The 20,606-nt window shown below is 56.7% G+C and overlaps 1 protein-coding gene across 3 annotated transcripts in view; it reads right to left on the minus strand.

Moving 5' to 3' along the window:
- Window positions 1–2,173: 2,173 nt before the first annotated feature.
- NCKAP5L (NCK associated protein 5 like) overlaps window positions 2,174–20,606 on the minus strand; it is a 35,472-nt gene continuing 17,039 nt past the window's right edge. The window contains exons 2-13 of one of the 3 annotated variants that reach the window (XM_079774327.1): window positions 15,795–15,852; window positions 14,630–14,758; window positions 13,871–13,939; window positions 13,719–13,757; window positions 12,890–13,009; window positions 9,921–10,034; window positions 6,339–8,968; window positions 4,832–4,991; window positions 4,478–4,559; window positions 3,858–4,166; window positions 3,660–3,781; window positions 2,174–3,053 (exon numbers count right to left, since the gene is read on the minus strand). In XM_079774327.1, coding sequence (XP_079630453.1) covers window positions 2,838–3,053; window positions 3,660–3,781; window positions 3,858–4,166; window positions 4,478–4,559; window positions 4,832–4,991; window positions 6,339–8,968; window positions 9,921–10,034; window positions 12,890–13,009; window positions 13,719–13,757; window positions 13,871–13,939; window positions 14,630–14,752 — 3,984 coding nt within the window. In that variant the 5' untranslated portion in view covers window positions 14,753–14,758; window positions 15,795–15,852 and the 3' untranslated portion in view covers window positions 2,174–2,837. Of the gene's footprint in view, window positions 3,054–3,659; window positions 3,782–3,857; window positions 4,167–4,477; window positions 4,560–4,831; window positions 4,992–6,338; window positions 8,969–9,920; window positions 10,035–12,889; window positions 13,010–13,718; window positions 13,758–13,870; window positions 13,940–14,629; window positions 14,788–15,794; window positions 15,853–20,606 lie in introns of all 3 variants that reach the window. The other 2 variants (XM_079774326.1, XM_079774328.1) reach the window with 2 other exon arrangements.

A 20,606-nucleotide genomic window follows, 5' to 3' on the forward strand; every position in this document is an offset into this window, starting at 1 on the left:
AAACCAAGAAATATTAAGTTAGGAGAAGGATGATGTAGGCTTCTTTGAGCCCGCCGGGCAAGAAGCAGAAATTTGCAGTTTGGTAATATCATACTTAAGCCCATAAAAGCAGAAGGCATAGTGGGATAGGAACCTGAAAGGAGAAGATGGAAGTAAGGAAATGGGATTCTGATATATATATAGTTAATCCTCACCCGAGAATATTGTTTCATTACTTTTAGAGAGTAGAAGGGAAGAGGAGAGAAAAACATCGATGTGAAAGAGACACATAGTTTGGTTGCCTCCTGCACGTACCCTGATTTGGGGCGGGGCGGGGGGGGGGAGGCGGGGGGAAGGGGGACAACGGCAGGGATTGAGCCTGCAACCAAGGTACATGCCCTTGACCAGAATTGAACCCTAGACTCTTCAGTCTGCAAGCTGACACTAACCACTGAGACAAACTGGCTAGGGCTTTAACATATATATTTTTAATCCTCACCCAATATGTCTTTATTGATTTGCGAGAGAGAGGGAGGCACTGATCAGCTGCCTCCCACATGCACTCCGACTGAGGATCAAACCCACAACCCAGGTATGTACCCTTCTGGTCTATGGGATTACGCTCCAACCAACTGAGCTACACCAGCAAGTGCAGGATTCTGATATTTAAAGAAAACCAAGACATTTGACTTGACCTTTTTCTAAGTCTTACTAATTTCTTCAATGATGACATAAACCAAGGGAAATAGAAGAGAGGCCAGATTGAGGGAGAGGGTAGGAAGAGCAGAGCTAATGGGACCAGCTGGTCTGGCTCAATCTCCTAATCCTCTGTAGGTAAGGAAAACCAAGGCCTGGAGAAGGAATGCAAATCTCCCCATAAAACCAGACATAGTGGCTAAAACCCTTGACTTCCAGTCCATTGCTCGCAACCCCAGCACATCAGGAGGGATCCGCAGGCCAGAAAAGGAGGAGATTAAAGTCGAGAAGAAAGCAAAGCTACACACCCAAAAAGGAACTACTCTCTCAGCGCTCCATCACTTCTCAGCCTTGGGCAGCCATGGAATGTCTGAGCCGGAAGTCTTCATCTGTGAAATGAGGATGGTGGTGCTTCCCCCAGCTGGGCTGTGGTGGGGGTTAGGGATCAGAGGACTAGCAATATGGTAGGTGTTTATTTTAATGGGCAATTCTTTATACCACTCTCTCTGGAGCATTAGCCTGGAGACACTGCTGGAAGGAGCTAGTCTAAAAGGAGGTGCTGACACCCTCCGCACTCCCCATCTTCCCTGGGCTCGTCAGAGTATAACTGAGTTGTGAACGTGCCCAGCACCACTCCCTGACCTTGGCTCAACTGTGGTGTCAATCCACCGTGTGTCCCCTACAGGGCCCCCATGCCCACGATGAAGTGCCTAGAGTCCCAGCCTCAAGGCCAGGAGTACCGAGCATGCACACTGCCCAGGCGGCCTCCAGACTATATGCCACAGGGAGGCAGCAAGTGTAGGCTATGTCAGGTAGGCGCGCTGAAGAATCACCCTGCACCTCGCAACCAGGTGGGCAGGAGCTGACCGTGAGATGAGCTGGTTGCCACCTTCAGGTCATTGCCCAGCTCTATGCCCAACAGGAAATCCAAGAGCTGGAGGGTGGCAACCACCCTCTGTCCTTCTCATGCCATGTGGAGTCTGAAATAACTCCTGGAAGTCCCTCCTGCACAGCCTCAGTCCTGGCCTCCCCTTCCGGAAGTCAGAGTTTGAGACCATGGGAACTTCTGGTTGAAATGAGGTAGAATAGGGGCGTGGTCTAGGAAAGCCCAAGATCTGAGGAAGAATTAGAAGGTGGCAACAGTTTGGGATCCAGCTGCCTCCCTTCATGGTAACAGGAGACGATAGACACGTAACTCTGCTTATCCTCCAGCCCCTGAAGCTCAGATTTGGAGGGCCTCCCTCATTGGATGTGGCCAGGGTTTAAGTGCATGCCCACGGCTACCCTGCCCAAGCCCTGGACCAGGGGAATCTCCCCAACCCAGGCCTAAGCAGACCCAATCCCTCAATTCTAGGTGACCCCAGCCAGACTCCCTGGAAGGTGGGTTGCTTCACAAGGGCGCCTAAGACAGAGTCTCACCCACACCCCCTTCACCCTGGTGCCCGCAGTCTCCACCCACTTGTCCATCCCTGAGCCCTCCCACAGAACAAGCCGAGTCGGGGGCACAGAGGGGCCCTCATGTTTTATTAGGGGTACTGCAGAAGCAGAGGCTGGAAGCAGAGCAGCCGCATTTATAAGGACAGATAAATTAACCGCAGTGCGGGGTGAGGGTGGGGCGTGGGGACTGGGCCAGGTGCTTTAATATATAAAAAAACAACAACAAAAAGACGGACAAATGACCCCAAAGACATGGGACAGGGGAGGGCAGCACCATCCAGACAGCAAGGAGGACCAGGGCAGATGAGAGAGAAGGCAACTTGACCCCTCGCCCCCAAACTCCACCAGCGCGGGGCCTCCGGCTCACCCCGGAGGGGCGGGGGGCAGGGAGCGGCCAGGTTGGCGGAGATGGCACAGCTGGCGGGCAGGAAGCCCAGCACCACAAGATGGCTCAGCCTGAAGTAGGAGCTAGGGCTGGGCAGCGGCCTGGAACCCAGTCCCTCAGAGGAAGAGCCTTACTCTGGGTGAGAGGAAGGACCAAAGGTGGGGTCTCTCCCTGAGCTGAGAGTGGTCATCTCCTCCACAGCAGCGGAGGGCAGCGCCCCCTTCACCTTCTGATCCATCTGCCTCTTTGGTCCCTGCAGGGAGGAGCCCCGTGGCCCCGAGGGGGCAGGGCCTGAGGAGAGCCGGTCCAGTCTGTCTGAGAGGGGCCGAGGCACGGCTCCTCAGCCCTGACTCCCACAGGAGGAGAGCGAGTCGTAGAGCGAGTCGCTGAGAGACTCTGAGGTCTCCAGCCCTGGGGGGCCCCCACTGGCCACTCTGCCTTCCTCACCCACGTCCGACGTGCTGGGAGTACGGCTACCCCCAAATGCCGGGCCCTGGGGCGTTGTAGTGGCTGGGCGGCCGCGCTCCAGGCTCCGCTTTCGGTCCACGGGCAGGGCCTGGGGAAGGAAGGGAAGCTCAGGAGGAAACTCCTCTCCTCCTGGCCCTGCCCGAAAGGCCTGGGCTCTGCCCTCGGGATGGGGGCTCTGCAGATGGGGCCCACCATGGGGGGTGGGGGGGGCGTGGAGGGATGCACTCAGAGGAAGCTGGCTGGAGGCATGAGTGAGCACCGTCCTACCACGGTTCTGTGGAAGGAGAGAAACCCTTTCCAGAGAGGTGTAAGAAGGGAGACGGGCCTGGCCAGTGTGGCTCAGTGGTTGAGTGTCGACCCATAAACCAGGTCAGAGATCGATTCCCGGTCAAGGCCCATGCCCGGGCTGCGGGCTCGATCCCGTGTAGGGGGCAGGAGGCAGCTGATCAATGGATCTTTCATCATGGATGTTTCTCTCTCTCTCCCTTTCCCTTCCTCTCTGAAATAAATACACATTTAAAAAAAAAAAAAGAAAAGAAAAGAAGGGAGGTGGGTGGGCTGCTCAGAGGGGCATCCAAGGGGCTCTCCACTCAGCCCTCCCCCAGGAAGGGCTGTGCCTCACAGGAAACACTGGTCTCTCCCCCATCCCCCTGCCCGCCCGCCCGTCTTATGCCCTTCCCCCCCCCATGCTCACCATGGGGGTCCTGGGTGGGCACAGGAAAGGGTCGGTGGAGCCACCGGCTGCCCTGGCATTGGGGAAGGTCCAGTTTTTGGCCAGCTGGACAGGAGGGGGAGGTCCTGGGTCTTCACAGGGATCTATGTGGGGACAAGGGGAAGGAGGTGGTGGTAGGTGGGGTACAGGGATGGCCCACCCACCTGTGCAGACACTCACCGTCAGGGCAGGTCGGATGGCCCCGGTGGCCGGGAGCAGCAGTGAGCAGTGCGGGGAAGGCCGGCATGCTGGGGTGCCGCCCGCTCACCAGCAGCTCCTCTATTCCTGGCACCTCCCGCTCCAGCGTGTGGGCGCGGCGGGGGACTTTGGTGAGGGGTGGCGGCCGGGCTGGGGGCCCCCCAGGTGGGGGCTCCAGCCGTGGTGGCTTGGTCTTGGGAGGATTCTTGCTGGGGGTCCCACTGCTGCCATGGTCTGGGGGCGGGAAGGTCCCAATGCCACTGTCCAGGGTTCGAGTCAAGGAGCCACAGGCTGGGGGAGGGGAGGGTAAGTCATGAATGTGAGGCTGCAGGTGGCTCATCCACTCTGCCTTCTTCCAGTTTCCTGCCCCAACCTAGGCTCCACCCCTGGTCCAGGCCCCTCCAGGCCCAACAGGCTAGGTTGTCCCTGCCTACCCTGTCCCACCTCCCCTAGGTTTGGGGAAGGGTGGCAGGTACCCCGAGCGTAAGAAGTGATATATTTCTATGCAGTCCCAGTGCCTGCCTGGTGATTGGTACCAATATGGCATCCGCTGCAGTGACAGGAAGGGGTCAAGCCCTCTTCTTGGCCCTTGATCTACAGACCTGTGAAGTGGGAGGTGGGCACTGGCTCGGCCAGGCTGACCTCTGAAGGCATCTCTTCCCGCCTTCCTGGCTCGCTGCTTGGCTGTGGGAAACAGGAGACCTCTGAGCATATTCGTCCCCTACCCCAAACCCCTCTCCTAGCCTCAGCATTAGGACCCCTGAAGTATGGATCTGAGAGTGCCCAAAGCCTTCCAGCTTCCAGGAGGTCCTCTCCCCTTCCCAGCACCCTCCCATCCCCCACCCAAAATGCATTCAGCAGCTTCCAGGCCTCAGGGAGGGGAGCCCTCCAGGGTTGAGAGATCTGACAGGACCAAGAGATTAGCCCTCCACCCAGCCCTTGTCCCAAGATCTTACCTTCCCAGGTTTTCCGCAGCTCTGAAGGGGGCCCACCAGGCCATTTCGGGGCCCACAGGCTGGCCAGGGGTTCTTGGGGTCAGAGGACACTGGCTGGAAGTCACCATACTCGGGTTTGGGCTCCCTCCAGCTTTTGGGTGGCAGCTCCTTGCCATCCACCCTAGGGGCAACAGTGCAGGAGATGAGGGAGGCCTTGCTTGCACCAATGGTGAGGGTCTAGTGGGACACCCCCTCTGTCCCTGGGGAAGGGGACATATCCCTGGTGGTTGTCCACAACAACCCCTTCTGATGAGGGAACTGACAGAGACCCTAGAGGAACCCCAGAGGGATAGCAGGGGCTGGGAAGGTGGGAGAACTCTCCCAAAGCTACCAGAGTCAAGCTTAGAGACCACTCAACAATGTTGGCAGATAGAGGGCAAACCTGGTCACACACAACACACCCTGCCTCGTCCAGCTGCATTTGAGTGCTCTTGCTGTCCAAATCACACTTACCTGGGGCCCAATTCCTGCAGACATTCTGCCTTAACCTGGCCCAGACAGGGCCACCCCAAGGTGGGAGGCCACGTCTATAAACCACAGCTCCCACGGCTGGGTCTGTGGCAGATGCCAAAGGGCAAGATGGGAAGGAGACCCCCCTTTGTTCTATGGCAGGAGTGGGTACCTTTTTTCTGCCAAGAGCCGTTTGGACGTTTATAACATTATTCACGGGCCACACAAAATTATCAACTGAAAAATTCAGCCTGTTGACCTAGCCAGTTAGGCTCAGTGGATAGAGCGTTGGCCTGCAGACTGAAGAGTCCCGGTTCAATTCTGGTCAAGGGCACGTGCCTTGGTTGCAAGCTTGATCCCCAGCCCTGGATGAGGCACAAATTGATGTCTCTCTCACATCGATATTTCTCTCTCTGCCTCTTCCCCTCCCTTCTACTCTCTCTAAAAATCAATGCAAAAATATCCCTTGGTAAAGATTAACAAGAAAAAAAAAATTATCCTGCTATATTTGGTCAAACATTTAATTAGCTCACCCTTAATGCCTTGGCAGGGCCAGGCCAAATGATTTAGTGGGCCTTATATGGCTCTTGGGCTAGATGTCCCCCACCCCTGTTCTATAGAATGGGAAACCCCAGAGTGAGACTTCATCAGGCCATGGTCAGGAACTAGCACCTTTGACTGCTGTGTGCAGGCATTTAGGTTGGCTGCCTCATCCGACACCAGAGATGATCCAGGAAAGTGTGGACTGTTCCCTCTTCCCAAATGAGAAACTGGGCCTCAGCAAGTCTGATATCAGCCAGAGCGGCAGGGAGCTGGGGAACAAACACCCCATCTTTCCTCTTGGTCAGGCCACTAACCCCCCAATATTTTGGTAGCATTTTGCTTGACCTCTGACCCCTTCTGACCTCTGTGAAGCCTAAGCTCCCAGGCCAAGCATTCCCAGCCAGTCTCTGGTGTACCCATGGAGAGACAAGTGCCCTCAGTCACCAAGCACCTGCGACTGGTCCCAGGCCCTCACCTGTTGAGCAGCTGCTGCATGAAGGTGTCTGCGCCCTGGTACATGCCAGCCAGCTGGCCCTGGACCTGCCCCAGCCCTGCACTGGGCCCTGGTGCTGGTCCCCCGGGCCGTGGCCGGGCCCTGCTGCTCAGGTAGGCCTTCTCCTCCTCCAGCGCCCGGCGCAAATCCTCTGCCTTAGCCATCAGCTTGGAGATGTTGAGGCTCTCTGCCTCCAGCTTCCGGGATTCTACCTTTACCTCCTTCCGGAGCGGGGAGCCCCCGCTGGCCCCTTCCTTGCTCTTGGTGGCCTCGGTGCGGCGGTTTAGTGCTGGCAGCTTGCTCTTCTTAAGGCCAAACCAGCTGGCGATGCTGCTAGTGTTGCGGTGCTTAGCCTCGGTGCCTGGTGCCCGCTCCTGACCCTGGAGCCGCAGTACATTCTCCTCGATGCCCTTCATCACCTTCTCCTCAATGGCCGAGTGTAGGGCACGCCCCTCCGGGCCCTGGCTTGGGTCAGCAGGGCCAGGTGCTGAGGGTGTGGGCTGAGCCATGGTGCCACCACAGTCTGTCCACGGTGGGCCCTTCCCCTTGTCAGGCTTTGGGGGCTCCTTGGTGGCTGGCAGGGCCACAGGCCGGGGCACCACCTTGGTAGGTGACTTGGAAGGTAGTTTTGTCGGGCTGCCGTGGGGGCTCTTACTGGGCTTGCCCAGGCTGGGGGCTGAGGTTGGTACTTTGGCAGGGGTGCGGGGTACCTGGGGACACAGGGCCCCTGCCAGCCGGCTCTTGGCCAGCTCCACTTTGGTGAGGCAGCTCCTTGGTGAGACTGGCTCCAGGTCCACCCGGGCCCCCATGGAGTGGGAGGAGTAGACTCGGGCCCCAGGGTCCCCCAGGAGCCCAGGTTCCTGTTGCTTCAGGCTGTTCGTGCCCAAGACCACTGCCCCCCGCAGAGCCCCCTTGGCTTCTGGCTGCTCAGGGGGCCTGGGGATGGAGAGTGCCAGGTCACCAGTACTCTCCCCTGACCTCCCTGCTCCCCGCACCTTCTCCGTGCCAAGCCTGGCTGGCACCCCATTCTTCTCTGGGCCCTGGGACCCCTCGGGGCCAGTCTTCAGTTTCCCCAGGGCTGCCAGTCTGTCCCGCAGAGGTGTGTAGCCAGGATCTCCAGGTCGCCGTCCTGACCCCTGGCTGGGCTTCTTGGCTGAGCTGCCTGGGGTCCTGCGGCCAGGATGGGGAGACTCCAAGCCTGCCTTGTCCAAATTTTTCTCCTGGGGGCTCCCATAGGGGCAGGATTCTGGGAGGCAAGGGCTAAGGGGGGCTCCAGGGCTTCTGAGGACCTCAGGGGCCTGTTGCACCTCCAGAGTTAGTTGTGGGTAGGTGGGCACCTGCAATGGGGATGGGGGTGGCTCTGGAGAAGGTCCCCTAAAGGTGCTCCGGGAAAGGTCCAGGATGTTCTCGTAGCAGGGCGATACTACTGACCCAGGGGAGAGCATGGTGGAGAAGGCTGGCTGGGGAGGTCGGAGCTGTGCAGAGTCCGGGGTTGTGGAGCAGGGTGAAGGGCTGGTGGGCAGGCCCTGTACCCCTTCTGGGGACAGTTCTCCTCCACCCAGGCCCTTTCGGGCCAGCAGTGGGGAGGGGCTGCCATCCGAGCCACTGTTCCTGCAGGGGATTCGGGAGTTGCGGGGGAGCTGAGGGCTGAGCTGGGGGCCTCCTGGGCTGGGGACCTTCTCTGAGGCTGGAGGCAACTTTAGAAACTTGAGCCCTCTGGCTGGAGAGGGCAGAAGGGGTCCCTGGGCTTCCCCAGGAGAAGGGGAGCCAATTTGGAGCTTGCTTTTCACCTGAGATGAGGAGTGGGGGTGGCCAGGTCGAGAGCCCAGGGGGGCATCCCCCGCACTAACGAACATGCTGAGGAAGGGGAGCGGCTCCTGGCCCTCTGAGGTAGCACCAAAGCCTGGCCTGTGAGCCTCTGGAGTACCTCCACCCCAAGGTGACTTGGGGAAGCCTTTGGACTTGGATAGCTGTGGGGGGCCCTGGTCTGGGGAGGATGGCTGCCCGGAGCCTGGGTGGTCCCCGTTGAGTGGGCCGGTGGCCCCGGCCAGGAAGGCCTGTAGGTAAGACTCTGTGTCCTCAAGGAGCTGACCCAGGTTCAACTGTTTGTGGGCCAGGGCCCCGAGCAGGGTGTCGGGGCTGGGCGCCTCGTTGGGATCGCCCGCCTCATCAGAAGAGGAGGAGGAGCTGCTGCCTGGGGCACAGGGTGGGCCGGAGATGGCACCCTGGGCCTGCAGGGCGCCCCTACTGGGGCCCCAGGGCCGCCCAGCACCCTCTTCCTCCCCTTGGTTCCCCAAGAGGCGCTCCCAGTGTAGCAGGCCTCCCAGGCTACCAGGGCCTAGTAGCAGGTAGGGGGGCCAGGGTGAGGGCTCAGGCTGGGATGGGCCACACAGCTCGCCATTGATGGGCTCTGGGGAGCCAGGACCCTCACTTGGAGGCCGCCAGGGGGTGGCAGGTGAGCAGAGAAGCAAGGGGTCAGTCTCTTCCAGAGCTCTCAGCACCTCCAGGATCTGGGCTTTCTTGCGAAGAAATGGGGATAGGGCATCCAGCGCTGGGGGTGGGGCAGCCGGGGGTCCTGGGCCTCCTGGCCGCAGCTGCTGCTCCCAACACACCTTTGGGGAGAAACAGCGTAAGGAGACCACGTGCGGACCCGGGACCTGAGCTGCGCATAACTGAGTATGGAGCACAGGAACACAGCCGGCCTGGTTTTGTCTCTGCCCCAGAAGGAACTGACAGGTCCTGGGATAAGATGGCTCCTCCTCCCTAAGGATCACTGAGCCCTGGTCAGTCCAACTCTTTCCCGGCATGACTGGGGTTGGGTGGGGACCCCATTTCCCCTCCTGGTTATCCCAGCCTTGCTTTCCCACCACTTCCCACTGCTGTTTGGGTCGGCAGGGCTGACCACCTACAGCACTGACAGCTATGCTTGTCCCGGGGAGGGAGGCCTGTTCATTTTTCAGGCTCAGAAAGAACACAGACTCAAGAAGGGGACGTGATGCAGCCAATTCCTAAGCCACTGCAGCAAGCCCAGGTCCTTACAGGTCAGACAGCGGCCTGCTGACCTGATCTCCATGGAGAAGAGGATTGGGAATGACTACTGCAAGCCCATCCGGCTTTTGCCCAGCCCCTTCTCGTGCCCAGTCCCGTCTGACAGAGTGGTTAACGCCATGGGCTCTGGAGCCAGACTGTGTAGCTTCAAGTACCAGATCTACTACTAACTAGTTACATGGCCTTTGGCAAGTTCCTGAATCTTCAAGCTTCATCGTATCACCTGTAAAATGGATGCTAATTATGTTTAACCTCAGAAGGCAGAGGAGACCAGGGGCTCAGCACAGTGGCTGGCACACAGGAAGCCGTGACTCTTACTGCAGAACTAACACATGTGCTTGCAAGGCCAGCGGTTGGGATGGGATCTATTTTTCTTGGCAGGAGGTGACACAGCCTGGTCAAGAACCTGTGCACGGGGGCACGGCCTCCCCTGGGCCTCACCAGGAAACAGCAATGGAGGCAACGGACAAGCCCAGGGCCAGCGGAGCCACAGACCACGGCGCCCCGCCCTCCTACCTCTCTCTGCCCAGCACAGCGCCCCAGAGGCAGCGAGGTGGCCAGTCCCTCGGCGGAGCTCAGGGAGGGGGAGGCTGGTGGCTCTGATGGAGGCTGGAGTGGGGTAAGTGGGATCTGCAGGGAGAGGCAGAGTTAGCACCAGTGCTCTGTCCCAGGTCCCTACTGCCCCATGAACTCGGCCTTCCCATCCCAGGGCAGGAAAAAGCTGCCCCTTCGGGGACATCTCCTGGCCCAAGGTCCGCTTTCGCCACTGTCCCCACCACCTGGTCAAGGAGCCTTGGGAGACCAAGGCACAGGCAGACTGAAGACGTGCCTGCCCCGGTGGCAGAAAGGCGAGGGCCGTCCAGGGGCTTTGGGGGAGGGGAGACGTGGCTCCTGGGCCCGCGGGCAGTGGCAGGCCTGCCCTAGGTGCCACTGCCGGCCAGGCCCAGGAGCGCTCTGCTTTTCCTCAGGAGCGCCTCCCTGGTTACAGAGCGCGGGCAGCGAGGCCCCTCCTGTCCCGACTGCCTCTGAGCCCAGCATCCCAGGCTGAGGCCAAGGGAAGGGCACTTATTACCGGGTTCCAGAAAAGAGACGGTGGTGTCAGTTATCACTTCGGTCTCCCTCCCTAACTAGTCTCACGTGAAACTTGTCCGCTGAGGGTGACAAAAGTCGCACTGAATCACGGGTCACTTCTCTCTCAGTCTCTGAGGGTGTCGCTTCCTTCTCTTTGGCATTTCAGCTAGATAGCGGTCAACGTTAAGTCCTCCCTGTCTCTCATTCTCTGTAGCTTTTAGATCCTGTCTTGGCCGCGTCTCTGCCTCCCCGCTGGCCACCTGCAGCCGCCCCTTCAGCCCAGATCCTCACACCTCCTGCTGGATGCTGCTCAGCATTCCAGTCTCTCTGACTTGGGTGGCCTTTCAACCTCCGATGTACAGGGCAGCCTAAAGCATCTTTTTCTTTTTTTTTCTAAAGCATCTTTGTGCTCAAAGCCTCCTATGCCCGCCCACTGAAGACAAGTCTGAACTCCTCTGCCTGCATTCCAGCCCAGCTTGCCTGGTCTTCCCGACGCCGGCTCCAGCTCCGTGTCTCACTGCTCCTCACACACCCTTTGTTCCAGCCCCGCTGGACAGCTTGCCGCTTCCTAGGCTTCCTGCTCTGTTCCTTCCACAGGGAATCGCGTTTCTCTGCCCCCCACTGCGCTCTCTGTAAGTCTCTCATCCATCAAGGCCCAGATCCAATGCCGCCTCATTAAGGGAGCCCCCCCCAGCCTGTCTCTGATGGCCTCCCTCCCCGCTGGCTCTGGGCAGCGCTGTCACTCTCTGCTTTGTGCTGCTGCTGTCTGCAGACCTGCCTTCGCTTCTGCAGTCCCGGCCTTCAGGGGTTACATTTGCTCTGCACGGGCGACCGCCCTGTCCAGTTCCATATGTGTTGGCAAAGGCACTACTCACAACAAGAGCTTAATTAGCATCTCAATGGGGCTTTCATCCTAGAAAAGCACAATTTAGGAATAACATGAATAATGATAAATAGCTGTTGCCAAATATTGACCATCTACTATGGGCCAAGCACTATTTATTATCTTACTTAATCCTCAGGACAACCTGCAATATAGGTGCTTTTATCCCCACCTATAAGGAAAAACTGTAAGATTATATAATTTGTCCAAGGTCACATAGCTAAGAATTAGGTAAGTTAGGGAGTTTATCTGAGGTTCATGCTCTTTCCATTATGTCATAAATTACCTCTGGGGAAGATGACTCTATGACTCCAAACCCCAAAATTCATCTAAAAAGCCCAAATTCAAATCCCATAATTAATTTAGGTAAAACAAAAAAAATGACTTAAGGATGATCTATACCTCTTTTATCACCAGTTACTGAGAAGGAACGGACGGGGTGAGAGTGGCCAGGGTGGTCAGGCCTCTGGGAATTCCAGGGTGAACTCTGTAGCTGGGCAAGACCAGGGCAGGGGGGCTGCAGTCCCTGCCGCTGACCCACTCAGCTCTGTACCTGCCTGGTGACAGGGGTTCTAGACAGGCAGGGTCAGGCCTCCCAGGGAGCTGAGGGCATCCTGCCCAGGGCCTGGGAGCCAAGAGCTGGCTGGTTTGTATCCGACAGACACACACACAGAAGGTACTTCTCTCCTTGTCAAGGTCAGAGGTGGGGAGGGTGCGCCGGCTGACTTCAGAACCCGAGCTGCGCCTGACCCTCCTACCCCCAGGTCTCACCCCATCCTTGAGGCTTTCTGACAGCGTGACCCCAAACGAGCACAGGATTCACTCCGAGTAGGCTCCTGCTTCTCCCGGGTAAGGCAGGTGTCGGGGCTAGAAGCAGGGACCAACCAGGGTCTACGGCCACGCCTGAGTCAGTGGGTGAGCATACAGGATGGGACAAAAGTAGGTTTACAGTTGTTTGTATGGAAAATAAGACAATAATAAATAATAATACAAGAATAAACTCTGTGTTTTGTGAACCCACTTTTGCCCCACCCCGTATGCAATGTGCTCAAATACAGAGTTACCCGGTCAAGTGCCTTTCCTGACCTCTCCGTGACACCAAGCGCTGGGTGCCTTCCACCCGGTCCCACCCCTGCCCCTGGCCAAGAAGAGGCAGTGCAGTGGCCAAAGGGGCCCCTGGGGAGCGTGAAATAATTACGAGTTCAGCTTCCACCCATCTCCCCACACAGGGGGAGAGTAAGCAGGAACCTTCTCTGTCAACAAGAAGGGATCCCATCCATCTGGGAGGGAAGCACCTGCAAGGTGGGGGGTAGCCCGGCTTGAGGGGACTCAGGGAGTTTTCACCCCATCTAAGTTGCAGACCTATCAGGCCAGGCGGGCCTTCCCTGGGTGGACTGCCTCCAGAATGGAGGGAACACTGGACAGCCTGCTTCTGTAGGTGTTTTGGGGGAAAGTGGGTGGAGATAATGATGGGGCTGGGGGAGGCAGGAAACTGAGGTGTGACGAGGGGAGGAGAATGGCTTATGCCCACCTGAGGCAGGGAGCCTGTCGTGAGCTGGAGTTTCTGCTGAAACAGGGAGCTCAGCATCTGGTTCTGTCGTTCGAGGTCAAACACTCTTTTCTTCAGCTTGATGCACTCCTCCCGAAGGTCCTGCACCACCCAGGAGGAGGTGGAGGAAAAGAAGGAGACGATACCGGGGAGGGTGGATGAGCATACAGTTCCCTTCATCCGAGCGGTGGGCACTCCTCCCGGGCATGCCCTTCTCCTGCAACCTCCTCTGGGAGGGAGGTTGCAGCTATCAAATCCTCAGGGGATGGTAAACTCTCTCAAGTTAACCACCCATGGAGGGAGGTAAATCCCATTCCCATTGGTCCCTTCCCCAATCCTGGAGCCAGCCCAGCGCCTCTTAGAAACCACACATTAAAGAAGGGTCCATACAAGGCAGAAGATCTAGGGGTCAGATGGACCAGGTGTCAAGAAATTACCCACAATACTTGAGTAAATATTTAGATGCCACCTTATGCTCCCAACATCAACATTGCTTTCAGGTCCATTACCATCTGGGGCCAGGATAAGAGAAGGATTCAAGCCCAAATCAAAGGCACCATAACTCAGAGATCTGGCCTCCCCTATGCCACCCCTGCCTCCAGATAAAACAGCACAGGCCTGTCTGAAGTGGGGAAGCGAGGGGTGGGGGAGGGTGGGGGGCATCACTGGGCCAACAGGACATTTACCAAGCTCCCTCCTCTAGCCCCTATCAAAGGCTTAGCTGAGAAGGCTCAGGGGTCCCCTGAGGTGCCCAGGACCTCTCCCAGGGAGGCTGGACTTAGGGCTGAGACGGTCTCCCATGGCCACTTACCTTTTGGTTCAGTAGTGCCTGTACCACATGGTTGGCAACCTGGGGACAGACAGGCCCGAGGCAGAGATGTCAGCCAACAGCCTTTATCTGGAGGAGACAAGCTCTGCTCCCCAACCCTCCCCGGCACCAGTCCCACTGCAGACCCCACAGACCTCGTCCAGACAGCGCTCATAGGTCTCCCGCTGGTTTTCGTTGGCCTGGGCAAGTGCCGAGTTCTCTGCCTGCAGGACGCGGGAAGAGGGCAAAAAGGGGGCTATGGGACCATTCTTCCCTCAGGGCAAACTGCTTCTGGGGAAGGGGAGCCAAGGAGTCTACCAACTACACCCCTGCCCACCTCCCGTTTCTGGATGGGCTCTGCCACGGGGAGGCCTACAGAGACGGGCTGAGGGCATTAGAAGGCTGAGCTCAGATGTCTGGTTTTCTGTAACCTCAACCTCAGTCAGTGACAGGAGGACCTAAGGTGGGAGGTGCCAAGAGTAATGCTTATTTCCCTGGGGAGAGGGGAGAGGAGACTGGCAGGACCTTAAGAATGTGATGTAGGTAGGGCCTTAGTTTAAGGATCCATGTCCTTGTCCCTCAAATCCTGAGTGCCAGGACATCTAAACCCTCTTCCTCTGTGACCACCCCTTTCCTCAAAGGGCTTGAATGTGCGGGAGAAGTGGGGTAAGGAAGGGAGACATTGAGGGGTTGGGACAACCCTGCCCCTGTGCATGCCTCGTGTCCCTGAGCTGGCACCGAGCCTGGAGAGCAAAGAGCAGGGAGAGGGCTTCTCAGAGGAGCTCCCCTAAGAAATGTTCATCTCTGCTGCAGCCTGGCAAAGGGGGCTGAGAGGAAGGGCCACCGCACCCCCAAACACCCACACCAAGCTCAGGAAAGGGCAGCCCTGATGCCCCACTCGCCCCGGGCCCCACCTCCAGCTCCCGCAGTCGGTGCAGGAGCTCCTGGCAGGTACCCGGCTCCATGCCGCCATCACCACCCTCTCCTGGCCTCGGGTTTTCGGGACTCCCAGCCGGCTGGTCCATGGCCTCTGACATCAGGTCCTGGGAACAAGCGAGAGAGGCCGGGCAGGCTACTCCAGGGCCCGGGAGGTGAGCGGGGGAGGGGGACAAAGATGAAACTTTGTTAGTATTTTTGGAGTTTAGCTCAGTGTGACTGATGTGGCACGGACACTGTAACAACTCAGTCTAAGTCCCTCTGGTCCCGGGAAAAAGACACTCTTCCCATCTGAAGAACAAAAACCATTGTTTTGTAAACCCCTGTAATGCACTCGCCCTATCACAGGTCACACAGACACTGGCCAGGAGCTGAGAAACCTGAATTCTCCGCTGAGACTGGCCTCCACCTGGTACACTGTATCCTCCTGGCAACACTGGGGGGTGCCTGCACGCCTCCAAGGACCCCTGGTCCTCTGCAGGGGCTCGACCCTTTACCCGCCTTCCCATTTGGCCAGCTCCTTCCTATTATTCCTCAGGGCTCCCAATCCAAGCCCGCTCAGGTCTGTAACGGTCTCCCCCGGACTCTCGATTCCATGAGGGCACATTCATGTCACTGCCCAGGCTTACACTTCCTGGTGTGATACCTGGTGTGTAAGAGACAGACGGAGCACTGACTACAGAGACCAGCCTGTCACTCACTGCATGAACACAGCGAGCCAGGCTTCTAACCTGAACTGTGCGTGTGATGCCCCACCCCGCCACACTGTTGCCACGGTTACTGCCTGTACTGACTAGGCTTCATCTTCCATTTGAGTTTCCATTTCTCCGCCAGAGGAAAGCGCTCATTTCCTTCTTCTACACAAATATTATGGAAATTTCCAGTAGATGGGAAACCCTTCCTAATGCCAAAGGGTGGAGGCTCCGGTTCACAACGGACTACTTGCCTCCCTGCCCCACTGAAGCCCCCACAAAGGAGCTTAGCACTTTTGGACCAAGGAAGAGAGGACCGCAGCAGCTCATCCACCAGGCATCTGAATGCTCTCTCCTCCGTCCTCCACGGTGGGGCACGGGGGCCTGCCCCACCCCAGCCTTCCTCCCCCAGTCCCCATCAACAGCGCACACAGGCCCCAGAGCCCCTCACCTGTCTCTGCTCCCTCGGCCAGGCTGGCACACTCAAACAGCCAGCATGGTCACCTTGCCTGTGGAGAAACAGGGAGAGCATGTCAGCCACAAGCATTTATTTGGCTTCTGCTGTGTGCCAGGCGCCGGGCCACAGGGAAGAACAAGCCAGCGAAAGCTTTAGGAAGCTTCCATTCTATTGGGGGAGGCAGATCATACACGATAAACCAAGGAACATATGCTGGGTCCTGGTAAGACACTGAGAGGCGACCGTTAAGCAGAGACTGACTGAAGTCCGGATCTAATCCTGGGATGGAAAAAGCATTCTGGGTAGAGGAAGAGCCAGTCCAAAGGTCCCAGCTCTCAGTCAGAAATCACTCAGACTCCAGGCGGAAGTGAACAGTAACACACGGTGCTTTCTGGCCCTTCCACAACCTATGTCTTCTTTCATCCTCATCACCACCTAAACGGACTTAAAAGCTATTATCAGCACCTATATTTGAGATGAGGAAACCGAGGAATAAGAGGTTACACTTGCAGACACTGAATGTATCCTGTGTGTTGCCACTTTCTCGTGCATCATTCCACTCGATTCTCCTACCAAACCTGTAAGGGGAGCGCCCCCTTAGGGAGGAAGCAGGCTCCAGAGGCAAAAGATGCAGCCCAAATCATATGGCTGGTTCACAAGGCACACTGGACAGGCCTGGACTTCGCCACCCCCAGGGGGCCTCTCTGTACACATATAAGCTCTTTATATTCAGTCAGCTCGGCACAGTCCCGGGGCTCCTGGAACAATGCAGTTAAACAGACCTGGGTCAGAATCCTGACTCTGCAAGATCTGGTTCCTCACCTATATACGGGGATAAGAATACTATGCAGAAAGGGTTGTTGGAAGATGAAATGAGATAATGTACGTAGAGTGTTGTGCATGAACTCAGAAAATGGAAGCTTTTCATATCATCACATCCCGACCCAGGCACAGTGCGAAGTCCTGCAATGGAGCCTGCTGTTACATCCCCCCGCTTCCGGTCTAGTCACAGGTAGGCAGACCCCGAGTCACCTCAGCCGGGGGTGCCCACTTACGGGCACCTGAAGATCTGAGAGTGCTGCCCAAACTGCCCTGCCTTCAAGGAGCTCCCCTTCTCCAACCCTCTTCCTGCAGCTCTCCACCCCAGAGCCCGGCAGCCTGCGCTCCTCTGGGCCTGGCACCCTGGGAAGAGGGGTAACAGCAAACAGGAGAACACTTCTTCCCGAGTGAGAATGTGTGTATGACAACGGGATAAACTGAAAACTAGAAGAAAAGGGAAAATGGTGTAATATTTATTTTTAACACTACCGCAATCTAAAGTCCTTTGTTGTTATTATTTTTAAACGTTTTTTATTGATTTTAGAGAGAGAGGAAGGGAGAGAGAGAAACATCGATGTGAGAGAGAAATACCGATTGGTTGCCTCCTGCACGCACCCTGACCGTTGACTGAACCCATAACCTGGGCCGGCAACCCTTTGGTGCACAGGTCAGTACTCAACCGGCTGAGCCATACTGGCCAGGGCAGTCCTTTGTTATTTTAATATCATAGAAATGTACCTAGCTGCCTGGTGCCATGGCTCAGTGATTGAGCGTAGACCTATGATCCAGGAGGTCATGGTTTGATGCCCGGTCAGGGCATATGCCCGGGTTACGGCTCGGTTCCTAGTGGGGGGTATACAGGAAGCGGCCGATCAATGATTCTCTCTTATCATTGATGTTTCTATCTCTCTCTCCCTCTCCCTTCCTCTCTGAAATTAATAAAAATATAGTAAAAAAATATATCTACTATAACTTCATTTGCTGTAACATTTTCATATTTGATATGTTTAGAAATGGACAGGCCTGGAAAAAAAAACAAAAAAAATTCAAGTAATATCCTCCTTCCCACATACACAAATAGGGGTTAAAACCAAAAAAGGGCCTTGGGTTACCTCCACCACTGGGCCAGTTCCACCCCACCCACCACTCATCTCTGGGCCGACTCCCTGCTCTAGGAGAGGCCTGCCCCCAGGGATCACTAGCTTTCCCTCAATCCCCCCTCCATTGATTTCCCCAGTGGGTTGGGGTGGGTGCAGAAGTGCTGGGGAGTGTGAGGAAAAAAGTTGGGAGGATGAAGGACAGGAGTGGGATGAATAGGCAATGTCCAGGGGCCAGGAAAGAATAAAGCTAATGGCCTAGCTCTGTGGTCGGCAAACTGCGGCTCGCGAGCCACATGCGGCTCTTTGGCCCCTTGAGTGTGGCTCTTCCACAAAATACCACGGCCTGGGCGAGTCTATTTTGAAGAAGTGGCATTAGAAGAAGTTTTAAAAATGTGGCTCTCAAAAGAAATTTCAATCGTCGTACTGTTGATATTTGGCTCTGTTGACTAATGAGTTTGCCGACCACTGGCTAGCTGGTTTGGTGCATAGAAAGCCGGCCTGCGGACTGAAGGGTCCTGGGCTCGATTCCGGTCAAGGGCACATGCCTGGGTTGCGGGCTCGATCCCCAGTAGGGGGTGTGCAGGAGGCAGCCGATCAATGATTCTCTCTCATCACTGATGTTTCTATCTCTCTCTCCCTCTCCCTTCCTCTCAGAAATCAATTTAAAAAAATAAAAATAAAAATACAGCTAAAACTGCGGAAGGCCCAAGTCTTGTGTTTGCCACACAACAAAAACCAAAGTAAGGGTGGTTTATGTTTTCCTAAAAAAATAAAAATAGGGTTTGGTCTCAAGCTCTGAGTGGCCCCTGCTATGACCTGCAGCAATATTAGGGGGAGACATTAGAGGCCCTGAGCGTACTTTCCCCAAGCAGATGGAGGAACTAGAGCCATGCCAGGTCCTACAGGATTGGAGCAGTGAGGAGCCTGAGGAAGAGCAGCAGGTACAGACCTAGCTGGCTACCCCTATCAGCTCCTACTCCCTGAACCAGATCCTGACGCTGAGCAGGTGGAGCTGGCACCAGTGGGGGATGGAGATGCAGTTGTGGATATCCAGGATTAGATCCAGGACTTGGGGCTTCATTTGCCAGACCCACCATTAGAGAGCAAGGGTGAAGACGAGGGAGCTACAGCATTGAGCACCCATGGATGCAGAACTGGTGGAGCTGTGAAAAGGACGACGGCTGGAGTAAGCCTGCCTGCACCAGGGGTTCCTGCCAGGGCTCGGGAGGCTCTCCAAGCCCGCAGGCATCCCTGACAGGAAGTGATCACCTAGAGAGCTGCCTTATCTCCCTGCATTCCAGACTGAACCAGCACAGGACTGTACACATGCCGGTTGTAATGTTCATCTCCTTCCTCCACATCAAGACAAGTCAAACTTCTCAGGACCCACTTTATTCAGTTCTGTACTTACAGTCGGGGAACATCGGCCCAAGCCCAACCCACCTTAGCATTTTCACTCCGGAGAATAAGGTACCCTATGTATGCAGCCAATAAACAAACACACAAATAAATAAAAGCACCCAGGTTAGACTCGAGGTCCCGAATGTGAGGACTGGCTATGGGTGATGCACACCCCACAGAGCCAACCATGCCACCCTCCAATCTGAGCCCCTACGGGTCTCAGAGCAGGGAGGCCGGACTCCCACTGTGATCTGGGGGTACCCTCCCAGTGATAAGCCACCCAAGAGCAACAGCTCTGCCATGCGTGTCTCTGTATCCCTGGCTGGGGCTAGGAGAGACTCCGGAAATGCCGGCTGCAGGCAGGCTATGACTCAGCCTCACTTTGGGGGAGATATTTGCTGCCCTCGGCCGAGGAGGTCTGGCCAGCTCAGGATAAGGGGCCTTCCCTGTGTCTGCAGGGCCACAAGCAGAAGGCGGGAAGCTTTCGGCCAGGGTTAAGAGTCACAGGCAAGAGGCCTGCATTTGACCTCGGTGGTGGGGAGGGGCACATGCTATGAGTCAGACCAGATTTTGAGTTCAAGATTTCTACGGTGTTAGGAACACTTCCTGCATCCCTGCACTCCTCTGGGGAATGTTAAGATCCAGAGAGATACTGCCACCTCCGGCTCCCAATCAGCCTAATTAGGCCCTTCAGAGTCTGGGTTTTCGGCTTCAGTCTCATGAGAAAAAAAATCAACCCAGGTCAATTCCCCAGTGGGGTCCCTACTGGGTGTCACTGGGGGCCCCTTGCCCCAGGGGCCGAGTACTCCCCTCCTTCTCCTTCCCCCAGGCCCACAACTACTCACAGCTTCTGTGTTCAGCCTGACGGGCCCCCGGGAAAACCCCCAGCCTGGGTTTCTCAGGATGGCCCTGGTTTCAAACAGTCCTCTGGTGGGCCTACAATAAACACATCCTGGATGCTGGATGTTGGGTCGAGGTCGGCCAGGGCTGCGTAGGGGTGAAGCTGCAGGGTGTGGAAGCTCTAACTTGAACTGTTGGCTTCTCCCGCCACAACTGCCAACCAACAGGCAGCCCCGCCTCCCACAAAGGCCTGATTCAGCGGACGGTGACCTCAGTGCTGAGAGGAGGGAGGGAAGAGAGGAAGAGCAAAGCCTCTCTGGCCAGTCCTTGGGGGGAGAGCACAGTTTTCAAGCAGCCAGGGACAGAAAAGGGGGAACAGCTGCTTGGGGGTGGGGGTGGGGGGAGTTCCTGGCCTGGGGACGTGGCTGGTTCAGCCCAATCGCAGAGTGAATCTGGGTGACCACTATCTCTTCAGCCTAGTGACTAGGCCCTAGTCAGTCATGGCCCTAGTACCCACTGGCCCTTTAAACCCAGGAAGGGACAGGGGCTTCCAGGGCCTCAAAAGAGATCTCTCCTGGCCTTTCAGGCAGCCAGAGCAAAGGAGTCGGGTCTGCAGCTCCCATTCCCTCCCCTACCAGGGCACAGG

The sequence above is a fragment of the Cnephaeus nilssonii genome, assembly GCF_951640355.1.
Source record: "Cnephaeus nilssonii genome assembly, chromosome: 6".
Classification (NCBI taxonomy): domain Eukaryota; kingdom Metazoa; phylum Chordata; class Mammalia; order Chiroptera; family Vespertilionidae; genus Cnephaeus; species Cnephaeus nilssonii.